A 20197-nucleotide genomic window follows, 5' to 3' on the forward strand; every position below is an offset into this window, starting at 1 on the left:
ATTTTTTTTTTTTTTTTTTAAAGTCCTTGAAGAGTATTTGAGAGCTGGCTGGGATAGTGACTTTCAGGTGCTCCAGTATGTGAATATTGGAGAAAGACACTGTCCTCTTGGTCATTCCATAGCTCTTCTTCCGGCAACCAAGACTGTGAAGGGAATAGACAATATAATTGAAAGAAAATCAAAACCTGTTTGTGTGTGTGTATATATGTATATATTTCTATCATATATTAGGTCAGCCATTTCCCAGATTCCAAGTCACGCTGCTTGTATGCTGCCCCGTTTCACATCTGAAAGGCAAGAGTCCATGGATCTCTTTCCCCTCCGGCCAGATAGAATAGGAACAGATTCTTCACCACCCGTCTCAAGGACAAACGCCCCTGTGGGTGGCCACCAAGGAGGCGCTGCTGCACCTCAGCTTTCGGAGGAGGAAGAGTGTGAGTTGCCCTTGGTGGCTCTGCTCTGCCTGCCCTGTCAGCCGGTCTGAAAGCCTGGATTATGTGATAAATCTTCAGACAGCTTTGTGTATTTGTCCTGTTTTGTCTCCTGTTTTGTATATTTAAGCTACACGAGCTTATCCTTATAAAACAGTAAGACCATTGACTAGAGGAACAGAATGTTCTGGATAACCACTTTAGCCAGCTTAAGCCCTGAGGTCGTGAATAACTCTTGACTGAACAGGCCAGGAGTGCCGGCAGTGCTGGAGAATCATCTGGCAGCCCTAGCTAGATAAATGGTACTTTGGGACTGTTCTTTTTCCCTTGACCCTCCTGCCTCCCTGTGTCAGCTTTTTCAAGAAATGAAAATGGAATCCTTGCAATCTGTTGTTTTCATTTCTGTCACTCCCTACACGGACTTTAATTTCCTCCCTGTTTGGCTGTGCTAGGAAGCAAAGCTTAAGCAGAATGTACGTGACCGTTTTCCAGAAGTTGTTTAGGCACTAGTGTGCCCCTCCCCACCTTTGGTTCTGCATGTCTGCCCTGTTTGGTGACACCTCACAAAATGTCCGTTGTGTCAGTCACGTCAGGATGAAATGGGGTGAGGAAGCCAACCATGCCTGAGATTCCTCCCTTTGGGAATGAGTTAGTAAACCACAAGAGCAGCTCTAGCCTCAGGAATGCTGGCGTCTGGCTTTGAGTGCAGCCGCCACCCCCATCCCTGCGAGGCGTTTGCTGTCCTGCGGAGGAAGCACAGCGAGGTGGGCTGTGCAGGGGCTGAGACCCCGACCGGACCATCCAGGGACGAGCAGAGCAGCGGCTGCAGCTCTGTGTGGGTTTGTGCCCTCTGTCAGGATGAGCCAGAGAACAAACCAGCCAAATCTGAAAGGAAGGTGATACACCACACCTGAAAATGTCTTGATTTAGTCCACTTAAGCACTTCCTTCCCGAAAATTCCACCTGGACACACGCCAAGAGGTGCTGGTCTGGGGATGGTATGTGAAAGCTGTAAGGGGAACTAAAGCAGGAGCCGTAGAGTGAAGAGACAAGGCTTTGCACCATGAGACAATCCAGACGTCAGAGAACTTTCTGGTTTCCTGAAGGATGCTGGAGTTTGTTCTCCCCTCCTGTTTTGAACCCTTCTAGCTTTTGGCACTTTTGTGGGGGAAGGGCTATCAGACCAGTACACCCTGCCTGGACCCTACACCGTAGCTCTGCTCCCAGCCGGGAAGTGACAGGCTTGATCCCTCAACCCCTGGCTGCACGGCTCCCAGGGCAGGCCTGTCCTTTCTCTGAGTCGGGATACGAGACACCACCCGACTCTGAGCCTCTGAGATTCGGCGCGGGACAAGGTGGGGGTGCTCTGGCTGCCTGGTCAGTTGGGGGCGGAGGGGTCCGCACGGACCTGCCCGTGGGTGTTTGTGGGAGACCAGCCCCAAGGCGTGGACAGGCAGTGCCTCTTTAAACCCTCGGGTTTCAGTTTTCGCCAATAGTCAGTTGTTTGAACGTTTTAAAAAAGGCAGCTTAGAAATATGAAAACAATGAACACTTCTGTGGTGCTTTTTTCTGCAGTGCTTTTTCTCTACTGTATTGTATCAACTTCTAGTCATTCGGTCCCAGGGCTGTGTTTTACCTGCATTCTGTAGAAGAGAGAAGTGAGACACACGGAGGTTATAACTTACCCCAGATCACAGAGCCAGGAAGTGACCGAGGCCGGCACTGGAGGTCGAGTTCGAGTCCAGTCCCTTGAGCGCTGGACTGCACTGCTTTTCACAAGCTGTATGTTTTGAGGGCACCGAGCATTCAGTCAGGCCGTGTCTGGGCTCAGAGCAAGCAAGAAGCAAGAGGCCCTCACCCTCCGTCTTCCCCACAGGTTAGCCCCAGTTCTGGAGGTCTCCCCTCTGAGGGATTTGCCTGTGACCCTTGCTGGCCTCGTCCTCGAGATGCCAGCCCACCCTTCCTGGGATTTCGGCAGCAGAGCTTGCCTGAGTCAGAGACCCCTCTCCTGTCTGGCAGGAGAGCTGTGTTGATCGTGACTCAGAGCTGCCTGCAGCCGCGTTCTCATCTTGGAAGGAAGCCCGTCCAGGGAGACGAAGTGGAAAAAAGACCCTGCCAGCCCTGAGAGAGCCTGGGTCCTGCTGCCAGTGGCCCTGGGCGGCCACCACTCCTGTCCCTCCCGAGTCTCGGCCACTCAGCTCTTTTCCCTTAATTCTGGAGCGACCCCAGCATCCTCCTGATAAATCTCTTTTTGCTTTGTCCCAGTGGGAGTTGGGTCTCTTTTCTTGCCACCAAAACAACACTGACTAATAGGAGGTACCCCGGTCTCAGTTGATGTCACCTGGAATGTTGGAGTGCGTTCAGCAGAGCCTGATCTCCACCAGTCCCCTTCCTTCTCAGCCAGTGGGAGGGAGCCTTTTAAACTGCATCCTCCCGTACTGGGCCTTCACTGCTGTCAACACTCCACACGCCTCAGCTGTTCACATTTGTTTGTCATTTCCCAGCCTGGCGCAAGCCTGGCAGACTCTCCACTCTGTGTCCCAGATGTATCTGTCCATGGCCCCCCCCCCCGGGTGCTTTGCAAACTCTGCTCCCTTAGCTTTGCGCACTTTCCAGAGAAACAGCCCCTCAGGCCCCGCATCCTTTCTCAACAGAGTCCTGTGCCCCCTGTGCTTGTAAAACCATGTAAGCACGCCCTGTAGATCTGTACCTGCTGCGTTCAAGTGACTTGGGAAACAGCCTAGATTGTGCCAGAACACGGGCCTCGGCAGACCACGGCCTCATGATGGCTGGTGCTGCCTGATTGTGGAGCACATCGCTTGACCTTTCTGAGCTTCCTCAGCTGTGAGAAAGGGGGTGATGCCCCCAGGGTTGTTCAGAGCTAAAGATCGTAATGGAAAGTTCTGAGCACGGTACCTAACAAATCTGTCCACCGGTCCCGGCCTTCCTCTTGCCTTGGTGTCTGCCATACCATCGATGTGAGCTCTCCTAGGGCAGCAGCGGGGCTCATTCATCCCTGGGGCCTTAACTCCTAGCTCCATGCCTCGTCCACAGCAGGGGCGAATACACACGTGTGCAGTGCATGAAGAAACAAGTTCATGTTCTGACACACGGAGTGAGTTTGGACTGACCTGCACTGGGGAAGAAAGGCATTGAATTTCCTCAGCTGTCAAGGTTCTTTCTCCCTCCCTTAGAATGCGCCAGAGTCTTCTACACTGCGGGTGCTAAGCTGGTGCTCTGCGGCCGAAACCGGGAGGCCCTGGAAGAGCTCACCGAAGAACTTACTGCTTCTCTGGCCACCCAGGTGAGCCCAGGGGTGTGTTTTCCGTGGGCCAGAGGGGCAGGCCATCATCTTCAGGCGTCTGAGGAGATGGCAGGTCTCCTTGCCTGAGGAGGGAGGCCTGTTGCCCGGTTCAGATCCCGACTCTGCCACTGAGTTTGGGCAGTTCCCTCCGTGAGTGCTTCCGCTCCCCCTTCACCTGGCTGACACCTATTCGTCTCTCTACGGTGGGAGATAGGGGGAGGTTGGCTGTGACTCCTAAAATTTTAATTGTGGAAAAATATACATAACATAGTACTTACATGCATATAAAGATATACATATAAATAAAATATACGTATCATAGTATTAATGAATTTAACCATTTATTGATGTACAACTCAGTGGCATTAGACACATTCAGAATGTATACAACTGTCACCACTTTCTGTACTTACCATCCCCAACAAAAATTCTGTACCTGTTAACAATCATTCAGTCTTCCTCCCCTCTCCCCGGTGCCTGGAAACATCTATTCTACTGTCTGTGTATTTGCCTCTTCCAGATACCTTATCTAAGTGGACAATATATTTGTCTCTCTGTGTCTGGCTATTTCACTACGCATTATGTCTTCGGGGTTCATCCAGATTGTAGCGTGTATCAAAATTTCATTCCATTTTATGGCGGAGTATTATTGCAGCATACATATATACCACATTTTTTCCCTTTGAATTTTTTATTGTTATGTTAATCACCATACATCACATCATTAGTTTTTGATGTAGTGTTCTATGATTCATTGTTTGTGCATAACACCCAGTGCTCCACGCAGAACGTGCCCTCTTTAATACCCATCACCGGGCTAACCCATCCCCCCCCCCAGAACCCTCAGTTTGTTTCTCAGAGTCCATCGTCTCTCATGGTTCATCTCCCCCTCTGATTTACCCCCCTTCATTCTTCCCCTCCTGCTATCTTCTTCTTTTTTTTTTTTTTTTTTACATATAATGTATTATTTGTTTCAGAGGTACAGGTCTGTGATTGAACAGTCTTGCACAATTCACAGCGCTCACCGTAGCACATACCCTCCCCAATGTCTATCACTCAGCCACCCCATCCCTCCCACCCCCCGCCACTCCAGCAACCCTCCGTTTGTTTCCTGAGATTAAGAATTCCTCAGATCAGTGCGGTCCATATATACCACATTTGGATTTATCCATTACTCTGTTGACGTACACTAGAGTTTCTGCCTTTTGGCTATTGTGAATAATGCTGCACTGAACATAGTTGTACACGTTATCTGAGTCCCTGCTCTCAGTTTTTTTGAATATAGACCTAGGAGTGGAATGGCTGGGTCATAGGGTAGTTTTATGTATAACCTTTTGAAGAATTGTCTTCTGTTTTCCACAGCAGCTCTACCATTTGACATTCCCACCAGCACCACACAAAGGTTTTGCTTTCTCCACATTCTTGCCAACAGTTGTTCTTTTCTTTGTCTTTTAATTGTACCCATCCTAAGAGATAGAAAATGGTATCTCATTGTGGTTTTGAGTTGCATTTCTCTAATTACAAATGACATTGAGCATCTCTTCATGTGCTTACTGACCATTTAGATGTCTTCTTTGGAGGAATGTCTGTCTTTTCAAGTCCTTCTCCTGTCTTTTTAAATCAGGTTGTTTGTTTTTGTCGTTGAGTTTAGTTGTGTATATGTTCTGGATAGTAATCCTTTATCAGATCTGTGGTTTGCAAATATTTTTTCTCATTCAGTAGATTGTCTTTCCACTTTGTTGACAGTATCCTTTGATGCAGAAAAGTTTTACTTTTTTTTTTTTGTAGATTATTTATTTATTTATTTATTTGAGAGAGAGAGAACACAAGCAGGGGGAGAAGGAGAAGCAGACTCCTCACTGAGCAGGGAGCCCGACGTGGGGCTCGATCCCAGGACCCCGGGATCGTGACCTGAGCCGAAGGCAGACGCTTAAGCGACTGAGCCACCCAGGTGCCCCAAGTTTTCCTTTTTTTCAGTAAAGATTTTATTATTCGAGAGAGCACGCATAAGATTTTATTATTCATTTGAGAGACAGAGCACGCGCACACACGAGCAGGTGGAGGGGCAGAGGGGGAGCAAGAGAAAGAATCTCTAGCAGACTCCATGCTGAGTGCAGAGCTTGATTCGGGGCTCGATCTCACGACCCCGAGATCATGACCTGAGCCCAAATCAAGAGTCAGATGCCCAACCGAGCCACTGAAAAGTTTTTATTTTTGATGAAGCCCAGTTTATTTTTCTTTTGTTGACTGTACTTGTGGTGTCATATCCACGAGGTTGTTGCCACGTCTGATGTTTTGAAGATTTTCCTCAATGTTTTATTCTAAAAGTTCTGTAATTTTAACTCCCAACATTTAGGTCTTTGATCCACTTGATTTAATTTTTGTATACAGTATTAGGTAAGGTTTCAACTTCATTCTTTTTTTTTTTTTAAGATTTTTATCTATTTATTTGACAGAGAGAGACACAGCGAGAGAGGGAACACAAGCAGGGGGAGTGGGAGAGGGAGAAGCAGGCTTCCCGCCGAGCAGGGAGCCCGATGCGGGGCTCGATCCCAGGACCCCGGGACCATGACCTGAGCCGAAGGCAGACGCTCAACGACTGAGCCACCCCGGCGCCCCACAACTTCATTCTTTTGCATGTGTATATCCAGTTTTCCCAGCACCCACCAGTTGTTGAAAAAGATTGTTCTTTCCTGCTTGAATGGTCTTGCACCCCTGTCAACAGTCATTTGGCCATGTATGCGAGCATTGATTTCTGGGCTGTCCGTCCTATTTCATTGGTCTGTGTGTCTTTCTTTATGCCATTCCCACACCCTTTGCTGTAGCTTTGTAGTAAGTTTTGAAATCAGGAAGTGTGACTCTTCCAGCTGTGTTCCTTTTTTTTTTTTTCCCCAATATTGTTTTGGTTATGCGGGGACCTTTGAGATTCCATATGGATTTTAGGATTTTTTTTCCTATTTCCTCCAAAACATGCAATTATTTTGATAGGGCTAGCATTGACTCTGTAGATCACTTTGGATAGCAGTGACTACTTAACCGTGTTAAGTCTTCCAGTCCGTGAACGTGAGATGTCTTTCCATGTATTTAGGTTTTCTTTCATTTCTATCAGCAATGTTCTGCAGTGTTTAGCATACAAATCTTTGACCTCTTTAGTTCGATTTATTCCTAACTAAATTTTGCTTTCCTCATTTCCTTTTCAGATTATCCATTGCTGGTATGTGTGTGTTGTTCTGGTAACTGCACTCTGCTAAGCTGACTTACATTGGCTCTGTGGCTTTCTCTGGATTCCTCGGGATTTCCTATGTTTGGGATCCTGACCTCTGTGAAAAGTTGTACCTTTTCCTGTCCAATATGGGTGTCCTTTTATTTCTTGTTCTTGTGTAAGTGCTCTGATTACAACCCTAGGACGGTGTTGAATACCTACATGAAAGCAAGCATCCTTGTCTGGTTCTTGGTCATAGGGCAACACCTCCTGTCTTACACCATTGGGAACATATATTAGCTGTAGGTTTTTCATAAATATCCTTTACCACTGTTGTGGACTTTCCCGTCCATTCCTGGTTTTCTGGGTTTTTATCATTAAAGGGTGGTTGGAATTTGTCAAATCTCTTTTTTGCATCAGTTGAGACGATGATGTAATTTTTTCCTTTGTTCTATTAATGTGATATACTGATTGATTTGGACCACCCCTGCATTCCTAGGATAAATCTCACTTGTTCATGGTGAATAATCTTTTCAATATGCTGTTGAATTTGATTTGCTAGTATTTTGTTGAGGATTTTAGCATCTGTATTCATAAAGGATATTGGTCTGTAATTTTCTTGTGATGTCTTTATCCGGACTTGGTATCAGAGTAATGCTGGCCTCTCAGAATTGAGTTAAGAAGTGTTCTCTCCTTCTTCAGTTTTTTGGAAGAGTGTGAGAAGTGTTGATGTTAATTCTTCTTTGAAGTTTGGTAAAATAATTCCCCAGTGAAGCCATTTGCTGCCTGACATGTCTTTGTTGGGAGGTTTTAGGTTATTGCTTCAATCTGTCTACGTGTTCTATGTCTGCTGAGATTTTTCCATTTCTTCTTGAGTCAGATAATTTGTGCATAGGGACTCGCTCTATCCTTTCTTTCTTTGTCTAGCTAATGGTTTCTCAATTTTGTCACTCTTTTCGAAGAACCAGCTTTTGGTTTCATGATTTTCTTTATTTCTACTTTCTATTTTATCTCCTCTCTAATCTTTATTTCCTTCCTCTGCTAGCTTTTGGGTTAGTTTTACTCTGTTCCAGTTCCCGGGTGTAAGCTGTAAAGTTGTTGTAAATTTATATTATTGATTAGAGATCTTTTTTTTTTTAATGTAGGCATTTATAGTGTAAATTTCCCTCTTAACACTGCTTTCACTGCATCCCCTAACTTTGGGTATGTTATGTATTCATTTTCATTTGTGTCTAAATAGTCTCTAATTGCCTTTGTTATTTCTTTTGAGTCAGTGGTTCTTTAAGAGTGTGTTGTTTCATTTCCACTGGGTTTCCAGTTTACCTTCTGTTACTGATTTCTAGCTTCATCACACTGTGGTTGAAGAAGACGCTTTGAATGATATCTGTCTTTTTCAGCCTGTTAGCATTTGTCTCGTGGCCTAACATGTGGTCTATCCTAGAGAATGTTCCATGTGTGCTTCAGAAGAATGTGTGTCGTGCTGTTGTTGGGTGGGATGTTCTGTATGTGTCTGTTCAGTCCTGTTGGTTTATAGTATTCAGGTCACCTATTTTGTAATTGATCTTCTGATTGGTTGTTCTGTCCACTCTTGAAAATGGAATATGGAAATATCACAATATTATTATAGAACTGTCTATGTCTCCCTTCAATTCTGTTGACTTTTGCTTCATATATTTTGAGGGTCTATTATTAGGTACATAAATATTTACAGTAACTACATTTTTTTTTGCTATAACGAATACCTCTTTATTATCACAGGCTTACCTTATTTTATTGTGTTTCACTGTATTGTGCTTTGCCGATACGGTGTATTTTACAAATTGAAGGTTTTGTGACAAGCACATATTGATCTAGTCTATCAGTGCCATTTTTCCAACAGCGTTTGCACACGTCATGTCTCTGTGTCACATTCTGGTAATTCTCACAATATTTCAAACTTTTCCATTATTAATTTGTTATGGTGATCTGTGATCAGTGATTACAACTCACTGAAAGTTCAGATGATGGTTCACACTTTATAGCCATATTGTTAAATTAAGATACGTACGTTGTTTTGTTAGACAAAATGCTATTGCACACTAATAGACTACAATACAGGGTAAAGATAACTTCTGTATCTCCTGGGAAACCAGAAAATTCCTCTGGCTTGCTTTATTGAGATATTTGCTGTACTGTGGCGGTCTGAAACCAAACCTACAATGTCTCTGAGGTATGCCTGCACATAAGGTCCCTTTTTGTCCTTTTCTGATTTAAGCCTGTTTTGTCCGATATTGGTACAGCCACTCCAGCTCTCTTTTGGTTATTATTTACATGGAATAACCTTTTTTTCATCCGTTCACTTTCAGCCTAATTGTATCTTTGGATGTAAAATGAGTCTCTTAAAGACAGTGTATAGTTGGATTTTGAAAAAAAATTCCAGCTATCAGTGTTTTGATGAGAGAGTTTAAATGGTTTATATTTAAAGTAATTATTAGTAAGGAGGAACCTCTGCCATTTGGCTGTTTGTTTTCTGTGTGCTTTATAGCTTTTTCTGGTCCCTCACTTCCTGCATTACTGTCTTTTGTGTTCAGTTGATTTTTTTGTAGTGAAATGTTTTTGATTTCCTTCTCATTTCCTCGTGTGCATATTTTATAGCTATTGTTGTGTGGTTTCTAAGGGGATTCATAGCATACCAAATTTCTGCTTTATGGCTCTGTCCTCCCCCATTTCTGTTATTCACATCACCGGTTACATCTTCATACAGTGCTCGGCCCGTTAACAGATTAATAATATATATACAATGGAATATTACGCAGCCATCAAAAGGAATGAGATCTTGCCATTTGCAACGACGTGGATGGAACTGGAGGGTGTTATGCTGAGCGAAATAAGTCAATCAGAGAAAGACATGTATCATATGACCTCACTGATATGAGGAATTCTTAATCTCAGGAAACAAACTGAGGGTTGCTGGAGTGGTGGGGGGTGGGAGGGATGGGGTGGCTGGGTGATAGACACTGGGGAGGGTATGTGCTATGGTGAGCGCTTTGAATTGTGCAAGACTGTTGAATCACAGACCTGTACCTCTGAAACAAATAATGCATTATACGTTAAAAAAAAAAAAAAATAGGGGAAGAACGAAGGAGGGGGAATCAGAGGGGGAGACGAACCATGAGAGACGATGGACTCTGAAAAACAAACTGAGGGTTCTAGAGGGGAGGGGGGTGGGGGGATGGGTTAGCCTGGTGATGGGTATTAAAGAGGGCACGTTCTGCATGGAGCACTGGGTGTTATGCACAAACAATGAATCATGGAACACTACATCAAAAACTAATGATGTAATGTATGGTGACTAACATAACATAATAAAAAAAAACTATAATAAAAAAAATAATAGTTTTCAAACACATTTGTCTTTTAAATAAGGTAGAAAGTAAAAAGTGGAGTTACAAGCCAAAATTACAATAATAGTAGCTTTTATACTTGCCCGTGCATTTACTTTACCAGAGATCTTTACATCGTCTTCATATGACTTCAGGTTACCCTGACCAGCTTACTTTCATTTCAAACCTGAAGGACTCCCTTTAGCATTTCTGGCAGAGCGGGTCTACTGGTAACTAGCTCCCTCAGCTTTTGTTCATCTGGGAATCTTAATTTCTCCCTCATTTTCTAAGGGTAGTTGTGCCAGATACAGGATTCTTGGTTGACAGGTTTTTTGTTTTTTTTTTTCTTTCCACCCTTTTATCAACCCACTGTCTTCTGGCCTCCAAGGTTTCTGATGAGACATCAGCTCATCATCTTACTGAGAATTCCTTTTATGTTAGAGTAGTTCTCTCTTGATGTTTTCAGGATTCTCTCTCTCTCTCTTTTTGTCTTTTGACAGTTTGATTATAATGTGCCTCCGTATGGGCCTCTGAATTTTATCCAGTTTGGTGTCAAGCTTCTTGAATGTGTAGTTTTCATGTCTTTCATAAAGTTTAGGAAGTTTTCAGCAATTATTTCTTCAGATGTTCATTCCACCCGTCTCTCTGTCTCTTCTCCTTCTCAGATTCCCACAGTGTGTTTATTGACACTTGATGATGTCCCACAGATCCCTTAGGCTCTGTTTACTTTTCCTCATTCTTTTTTCTTGTTCTCAGGCTCAGTAATTTCAGTTGTCCTTTCTTCTGTTCCACTGCTTCGCTCTTCTACTTGCTCAAATGTGCTTTGTATACTTGTAGTGTATTTTCCATTTCGGAAGTTGTACTTTGAGCTCCAGAATTTTTTTTATAATTTGTTTCTTTGATGGCATTTCTTTAATGATACTCATTTTGTTTATACATCAATTTCCTGCCTTTGTCCATGTCTTCCTTTAGCACTTTGAGGATCTTTTAAGACATTTGTTTTAAAAATCTTTGGTAAGTTCATCGTCTGGGCTTCCTCGGGTATGTTTTCTGGGGACTTATTTATATTTTTGAATATCAAAACAACAGGTGTTAACTACTTTACTTTAACTACCAAACCACAGGTGTTAACTACAGGTTTAAATCTACTGAAAACCATTTTAGCCAGTGGTGGTTAGAATAATTCAACTTGCCTCCATGCCGCACCTCAGTGATCCATCACCAGAATACAACCCTGATTTTTAGAAGACAAGGTCCTTATTGCCTATTATGGCTCCCTCACGCTGCCCCAGAAGCATGGGTTTTCCTACAGCTGCCTGCCACAGGAAATGGGGATGGGGGATGGAAGCCTACCACCAAGGTGATAGGTAGAATGGACCAAAATTATGCATAATTTGCCAGGCAAGCACTGCCCTGCAATCTACAAGCATTCAGATAGACTCCAGAGTTCCAAAATTGTCGCTTCAGAGAGTTTCTGCCAGTACAACGTCCAGGTGGAAAGACAGATTCCTGGCACTTCCAACTATGCCATCTTCTCTGATTTCACATCTCCACCGCTCCTTTTAATCTCTTGTTAAGCTCATGTCCATTGGGAAGCCCTGTAAGTTAGATGGCTCAGTTATTCATTTCTCTAGCATCTTATACTTCTTCATGATATTCTTTACAGTTACAGAATTTGTCTTCCTCACTGGATGGTATGCTTCTGGAAGACAGGAACCATGTCTGTCTTGCTTTCTGCCCTGGCCCCAGTGTCTGGCACATAGGAGATATCTATAAAAAAGTTTCATGAACAAATGAACAAAAAGCACAGCCAGAGAAGCATAGCCCCTGTCAGGAGGGGCACTGTTCAGCGTCATGACGACGTACAGCACAGTGCTGGCCCGAGGTAGGGAGGGGAGCCTGGCTCTACTACTCATTTTCAGTTCAGGGGAAAAGTTGCCCAGGTCGGGTGTGAGCACCAGCGGCAGGAAAGCTCCGGGCCACATTTCTGCGGAAGAGAGGTGTGAGAAGCCTGTGTCACGTCACGCCCAGTAGGCTGCTCGCGGCACTCGGAGCAGGGACACGTGGCTCACACGCCTGTCACTCTGAAGGTGCATCTGGTTTCTGTCCTGTTGGACCAGGTGCAGACACACCGGCCTTACACGGTGACCTTTGACCTCGCCGACCCTGGGGCCATTGTCGCAGCGGCGGCGGAGATCCTGCAGCGCTTCGGCCACGTGGACGTGCTCCTCAACAACGCCGGCATCAGCTACCGCGGCGCCATCGTGGACACCACCACGGACGTGGATAAGAAAGTCATGGAGACGAACTACTTTGGCCCAGTTGCTCTAACAAAAGGTAATAGTCCTGAAGTAAAAGCAAAAAGACCACTGTATGGCGGCAGCCTTCGTACTTTACTGGATTGCTTTTTAGCCCGATGTTGCCCGTCTCCGTCTGTTTTACCCTGGAATGGGTGTGGGCATTACAGCTTGGGGGTTTGTTCTCTCCAGGCTTCCCTTTGCATTTTCTGTATCTGCCTTCTAGCCTTAAACCAGGGTGTTCTCCTCGGTGACAGCTTATCTGCACAGCATTGCATCCGTTTCCTTTCCACGGGGTTTGGAAGCCCATACAAAGCGTGGACATTTTTGTGCCCAGCCACAGATATCACTCAAGGGGAGAGGCTCTCCCTAGAGAAGGGGACCGAGCTGACCGTTCGGAGGGACTGGGCTTCTGCCTGCCTCCCTCCTCCCCTCCTTCCCACTGTCTGCTGGCCTCCTCCCTCCTGCTGGTGGTCTGCTGGGTGCAGGAGGCCTGAGACTTCCAACCCGCGTGGTGCTCCCCGCGGAGCCGCTTTCCCTGTCCCCTCGCCTGGCTCTGAGTGCACATAATAAGCGAGGTCACCTCCTGTCAGCGTTAGCTGCGTGCCCACAAGAAAAGTCGTCTCTAAACCCCCGCTGTCTGTCTCTAGCGCTCCTGCCCTCCATGATCAAAAGACGACAAGGCCACGTTGTTGTGATCAGCAGCATCCAGGGCAAAATCAGCATTCCCTTCCGATCAGCATGTGAGTACTCCCTGCTCCCTCCCCTGTGCGCTCTTCCTTATTGTTTTCTCAGGATTATAAAAATAGCACGTTTAGTATGCAGAATTCAGACACTAGAGAGACATTCAACACAGGGTGTGAGGGGGCCTGACGAGAATGCGCTCTCCTGAGCAGAATGGCTGGGTTCACATCCCAGCTCTACCCCTTACCCCGCCTACGTGACCTTGTGCAACGGTCCCTCCTGCTCTGTACCCCAGTCTTCATCTGCAGAAGGGAGACGGGCCGGTCCCAGCCTCGGAGGGCCGCCGGACGACTGCGGTAGTCTGCGAGGGCCATGCGTGCAGCGCTGGCCTGGCCTAGGTGCCGCACGTGCGTCAGCCACTAGCTCGTTACCGCTTTCCACCGGGGACACCCAGGCACTTCCACGTCATCACTCTGCAGCACATGCCTCCCAGCTTCTTTCCTGTGATCAAACACTCAAACATGGGATCACGTTATACGTACTGTTCCGCGGCTCGCTTATTCCACTCGACGAGGCAACTTTCCGTATCAACACCCGCAGTTCACTGGATCCTCTTAGGTGGGTCTGTAGTAATGCATTGAATAGATGTGACGTGAGTGATTTAGCCATTTTTCTGGACACACGGGGATTACTTTCCCTTCAGTTCTTGACCAGTAGCAATGATGTGCTACCCAGAATATCCTAAAATACTTCCATCTCTGGTCACTCATGGGAGGGTCTCCAAAAAGTGGAAAATAGTAAGTACGACCAAAAACTAGAACTGCCGATTGACTTCCAGTTCACACTGTCACCTCCATGTGCGTGTGACCGCACCAGAAGTTTGAGATCTCGTTTCGCCCGTCTGCCTGCCTTCCTGTTGTACCAGCAAGCAAACACGGGGGGGGTGTTAACAGATTTTAAAGGTGATTTCACAAACTGCCCCCGGAGCTCCGTTCTTTGCTCCACCCTCTGCAAGACTGACCTGTAGCAGCCTCAGCTGCTCTCACCGCCTCCAAGCGCTGGCCTCTGCCTCACGCAGCTGCAGACTTGGCAGCGAGGGAAGGGAGAGCAGAGCTGCGTCAGCATTTTGAAAGGACAGTCGCAGACATCCAGCTGGATGACACGGCGCGGCTGAACTGGAACTTTCACAAAGACACCCTCTCTCTCTCAAGAGCGGACCCCCTGCTCTGCCTTGTGGTTCTAGTTGCATGTCCTTGGGCAAGTAATTTAATTTCTCTGACTACCCGCCTCCATTTCCTTGCTTGTTAAGAGACCGACAGCTCTCATACACACTCCACAGAGATGTGTTAAAGATGAAATGAGACATCTGGAGATGGCAAGTCCTTTGTGAATTGGGAAGCACCCCAGCCATATTTGTGTCTGTGCTGGTTATTTCCCTGTTTGCCGGCGTTCTCTTTCGGCTCCGACAGCACAGGACACCTATCGAAGGCAGCTCCAGTGGTCCAGGAATGAATAGAATCACAAATGAGAACGCAAGTGAGCTAAAATGTTGATAATAGGTAAATCAGGGTAAAGGCAAGCTTCCAGCCTTTACTTTGATTTCATCTCTGAATTTTGTTCTCCGCCTTGGCCTGTGCCTGTAGTAGGTCACACACAGTTGGTCTGGGCACTCCCTAACAAGCAGACCGAATGTGGCAGCGTGCCTGGGCACGTTGGTTGATCCTGGTGAGCAGCAGTCTTCTCGTCTCTGAAATGGGAGAGCCGCTCTCCCGGTCTCCCACTGCTCTCATGAGAACCAAGTGAGATGATCTGGGTGGCGTGTCGAGCCCCGTGCCCTGCGGCTCGGCGGGCTCCCTGTTGCCAGCCGTGAGTTGCCAGGACCTACGGCCTGAGACTCCGTGAGACCAGTCAGCAGGGTGTGGCCTTCTTTATTTTTTTTTAAGACTTTGTTTATTTATTTGACAGAGAGAGAGAGAGAGAGAGACAGCGAGAGAGAGAACACAAGCAGGCGGAGTGGGAGAGGGAGAAGCAGACCTCCCGCGGAGCAGGGAGCCCGATGCGGGGCTCGATCCCAGGACCCTGGGATCATGACCTGAGCTGAAGGCAGACGCCTAACGACTGAGCCACCCAGGCGCCCCCGGGTGTGGCCTTCCATTCTGGGGGACCCCCGGGATGACTCTTCTCAGTCCTTGGGCCTGGGCTACCCCCCTGGGATCACAGGTGATAGGAGAAGCTCTCCACCTGCCTACCCACAAACTACGCCGTCAGCCCCCAGCAACCTGGCCCCAAGCGAAGCTGCTGGCCTCAAGCTGCTGCAGTGAGTTCCGACCCTGGAATTTCTCATGTGACTCGCTGGGACACTTCCTTGCTGCTTCCCTTCCTGTTTTCTTGGCCGATGGATTCCCCTTCCCTAAGACTAAAACATTTAGAAATCTGAATGGGAGGAAACTGATTTTCAGTGGAGATGCCATGTGTTTTCCAAGAATGTCATTGTCCGGTCACTGTGTCCCCTCACAGAGCACCTGTCAGCATGTTTGGAGCCATGGCTGAAGAGCTGCCGTGGCTCAGTGGCTCCCAGGGGAGCAAGCTCAGTAGCTTTTCGCAGTGGAGAGCCCCTCCACGGAGGTCTGTCAGACTATAAATACGTAAGAAAGCCAGGCATGGATTTCATACACACACTCCCAGGCCTGCAGGGATGCCCCCTGGTAGCGCTGCTTCAGTGACAAAACCTGGAAACCACCCACAAGGTCCCGTGGCTCGGGCCGCTTCTCTGGTCCCATGACCCGTGGAAGCATGGCGGGCCTGTATGGGCAACACAGAGACTGCTAGCTCTGCGCCACTGGGTGAAGAAAGCTACTTGCAGGAATAATATAAACGGTTTGAGCTCACAAAAAATTCTTTATATGAACACAGGATATGTAAAGAGTCAGTCCTGAGAAACCGAAAGCATAGGTGACCTCTGGAGAACGGAACTGGAAGACAGAAGGAAGACCTTCATTTTTTACTTCAAATCCTCCGTCCTGTGTGAATGTTTTACCTAGTAGGCATTAATTTTTTTTTTTTTTTAAACTCCTAACTTTAGAATAATTGCAGATTTCAGGGCACCTGGGTGGCTCAGCTGGTTGAATGTCCAACTTGTGATTTCTGCTCAGGTTCTGATCTCATGGGGCGGAGGTCAAGCCCTGCGTTGGGCTCCGTGCTCAGCGGGGAGTCTGCTTGAGGTTCTCTCCCTCACGCTCTGCCCTGCCCCCCCCACACTCTCACACTCTCTCTAAGATAAATAAATACATCTTTAAAAAAAAAAGAATTTTGATTTAAAGAAAACTCACAGGAACATTACAAAGAACTCCCATGGCCCCTTCATACAGATTCCCCAATTGTTAACATTTGACCGTATTTGCTTTATCCTAGTGTGTGTGTGTTGTGTGTATGTATGCACATGTGTGTGTATATAAAATTTCTAGGTTTTTTTCCTGACCCACTTGAAAGAAGGTTGGAGACATGACACGCCTTTACTCCTACACAGTTCAGGGTATTTCCTGAGAACAAGGGTACGATACGCTTCCCTAACTCAGGAAATGAACGCTGCCTTAATACCGTAATCTTAAATTGTAGTATTAGTTTTTAAATAAAAGAGAATGAACGGGAATGAATCTGTGGGCCTGTCTGTCCCAGGCCCTCTCCCTCACCTGTGTGTCTGGCTGTGAACCTTTGCAGATGCGGCCTCCAAACATGCAACCCAGGCATTCTTTGACTGTCTTCGTGCCGAGATGGAGCAGTATGAGATCGAGGTGACTGTCATCAGCCCTGGCTACATCCACACCAATCTCTCTCTCAATGCCGTCACTGCCGACGGGTCCACATACGGAGGTGAGGCCCTGGTTTCTTTTTTGTTCCATGACAAGCTGTTGGTTGGCCACAGTGAGGTGTGCCTCTCTTCCCTGATGATTCTTTGGTTATTTTCATTTGCAATGTAATTTTTCAAACCAAAAACCTTGATGTGTGGGTATTGGTTAATACGTACTGTTGATTAGTGGTCATTTACCACAAGCCGTCCTTAGCCTGAGCATCACCATTGCAGCTGTTGGAACAGGGTCCCTGGTGGCCAGGACTGAGAGTCCTTTGAAGGACTTGGAAGGCCAAGCTTCCAAATTAAATTAAAGTAAAATTAAAGTGGATTAACTTCATGGAAAGTAGGGGTTGCTTGACCCAAAATACTCCCCACCCAGTGTGCTTGAGAAATGACTGATTTCAGGGTGCTCAAAGGAAAGAGTGCAGCCTTCTGGGGTGAGGCTAGGGGTGCCGGTCTCAGTCTCCAGCTTGCTTCAGCCAAAGACATGGTGAGCTGACATGCAGTCAGCACTAGTGGGCCGAACGGCCTGGCCCCCAGCCTCCCAGGTCCGCTGCGCCACGCGTGCTGTCGATGGGGGGGCTGGCTCTGCTTCCCCATGCTTGCATGGCCCCACCTCTCTGAGAAGTGACCTGCCATGTCCTGCCTCCCTGAATGTGCCCTCTTGGGCCTGTGCTCTGGTGTTCAGCAGGGGCCTGCAGGTCCTACACCCCCCACCCCCAGCCAGACCTGAACCACGACTGTGCGGGCCCTGGATAGCTGCTCACTCAGCCAGTCAGCAGGAACCATACAGAAGCATTGAGTCAGAGAGGTTCATACTTATTTATACCTAGAAGAATCCTTTTTTAACAATTCTGTCTGTGACATTTAAAAGTAAGCAACAGTCAGAAACTTCCTATTCTGTGTTTACAGCAGCACGGTGAGAACAGATACCGGTGAGGAAGCTCATGCAGTTTGGACAGCTCACCGGTGGTGGCAAATGGCCTGTGCTGGTGGCCTCTCTTCTCCGCCCGCCAGCTAGCTCTACTTTGTGAGCAAAATTGTCGGATTACTAGGAAGGAATGTTGGTGTTAACCAGCCAAACACCTCCTAAACTCCCTGCAGCTGTCTGTAACACCGCAGACAAACCAAGGCTTTCTTACTGGTTCTTGTCCAGTTAACACGTGACGGGGGAATTGTGACATCTGTTCCTGAGTTACTTCACTCTCACGGCGGTGGGCGCTCCTAGTCTTCTCTCATCCCCCGTCTGGCAGACCTCAGGCCAGGCTACTCAAGACCAACCCAGCACCACACCATCCTGTGGTGTTGGTTCCAGTGGACAGTTCCCAAGGCCTGGAATCACTGTGCGTGAAGGGCTCACTCTGTGGGACCCCGTGCGGCCTGGCCTTCGGCCTTTGTCACGGGCTACCAGTTCCTAAGCGCTGAGGGGGCTCGTCTGCCTCGTTCCCGTGTCTCACCCGCATTCCCTTTCCCCGCTCACACACACCGACCTGCAGACGGCTTCCTCATTTCTTGGGAGTACAGACTAGTCAGGGGTGGCGGCATACCACGTTCCTCCCAACAGGCGGTGGAAAGAGCTTCGTGGTGGGAAATTCAGCAAACCCAGCTGACATTGGTCCATGTCTGCTCAAGTCCTTGAGAGAGGGACTTCTGCTTTCTGGTTCATGACTTTCTTTTGTTTTGTTTATTTTAGTTATGGACAAGACCACGGCCCAGGGCCGGAGCCCTGTGGAGGTGGCCCGAGATGTTCTGGCTGCCGTGGGGAAGAAAAAGAAGGATGTGATCCTGGCCGACCTGTTGCCTTCCTTGGCCATTTATCTGCGAACTCTGGCTCCTGGGCTCTTCTTCAGCCTCATGGCCTCCAGGGCCAGAAAGGAGCGGAAGTCCAAGAACTCTTAGTGGCGCGTCCGAGCTGGGCTAGGGAGCAGCACCTGGCTGGGTGCAGCTCCTCGACAAGGGACGGCTGCATTTGTTGAGACCTTACTGGATATTTGTCTTATGGGTGGGAGAGATGAAACACACACTTCTGAAGATCCCTGGCTAGGCCCCTGCTAATAGAATGAGAACCAAAGAGGGCACCCAGCTTCGTAGGGGTGAGGGGTAAACCTTAAGGAACAAATGTGGAGCTGGGTTTAAACTAAGACTCTGAAATAAATGAGCAGAACGGTTAAGAGTTGTAGTCCTCGAGGGCTGCCAGCACCATGCCTCCTTTGAAATCCAGCCTCAGCCAGCTCCTAGAAAGTGTTTCAGTCTTGAAGACGGAAGACATCCTGACATCACATGACCCACTTCTCATATTTGACTGATCTGGATCACAAACTAATGGTTTTGGCAGAGTCACCTACAGTACTCGAGGGAGCAGGCTGTCCTTTTAAGAAGCTGTCATCCGTATCCACGGTCAGGGTCCTACAGTCCGTCATCCAACACAACAAATGGGCTCCTGTGTGTTCCGTCTTTCCACATAACCCAAGTGATGCTGGCTTTAGTACCTCAAAGGAATTCCCTGGTTTCCCTGTGCACTCTCGCCTGAAGCCGTGTAGACCAGGCCCCACTCCAAGCAGAAGATGAATGTACAAGGACATGGCAGCCAAAAGGGAGAGGCAAAGCACCCGGATGGTCCCGCAGATCTCTGGGAAGTGAGACTCCGAAGCCTGGTGCGCTTGGGGGGGGGGGGGGGGGGGGGGGCGGGGCGGTTCTTGAGGCCGCAGCTGGCCCCCGGTGACAGAAGTCATTTGTTAGCTCTGCCTGTTCGAGTGGGGCCAGAAGGGATGCCCGCCGCCACGTTTCTGATTTATGAAAAATACATGGTTGAAGTTCAGTGAGTAAATCAACATCATACCTGAAGTTTAGGATGACACTTTTCCTCTTATCGAGGCTGAAAGTGGAAATTGTGGGTGTTTTGTATGGCTTCCCCGACGTGGAGTAAAAATGCCCTAGCGCGTCGTCGTGGCATCCTACGCCGTATCCTGGCCCTGCAGAGCTTGTATCTTAAACAGCTGTCCCTGAAATAAAAATGGCCAAAGCCAACCTGTGGTGAGTGTTTGAGGCTGTCGAGTTTCCTGGGAGC

At 47.5% G+C, this 20197-nt stretch overlaps 1 protein-coding gene across 6 annotated transcripts in view; it reads left to right on the plus strand.

Moving 5' to 3' along the window:
* DHRS7B (dehydrogenase/reductase 7B) overlaps positions 1–20157 on the plus strand; it is a 59870-nt gene extending 39713 nt beyond the window's left edge. For all 6 annotated transcript variants that reach the window (XM_027625869.2, XM_027625870.2, XM_035724595.1 and 3 more), the window contains 5 exons: positions 3626–3735; positions 12420–12636; positions 13247–13339; positions 16998–17150; positions 18824–20157. In XM_027625869.2, coding sequence (XP_027481670.2) covers positions 3626–3735; positions 12420–12636; positions 13247–13339; positions 16998–17150; positions 18824–19029 — 779 coding nt within the window. In that variant the 3' untranslated portion in view covers positions 19030–20157. The remainder of the gene's footprint in view (positions 1–3625; positions 3736–12419; positions 12637–13246; positions 13340–16997; positions 17151–18823) is intronic.
* The last annotated feature ends 40 nt before the right edge of the window (positions 20158–20197 follow it).

Source organism: Zalophus californianus, chromosome 16, assembly GCF_009762305.2.
Source record: "Zalophus californianus isolate mZalCal1 chromosome 16, mZalCal1.pri.v2, whole genome shotgun sequence".
In the NCBI taxonomy this organism is placed as follows: Eukaryota; Metazoa; Chordata; class Mammalia; order Carnivora; family Otariidae; genus Zalophus; species Zalophus californianus.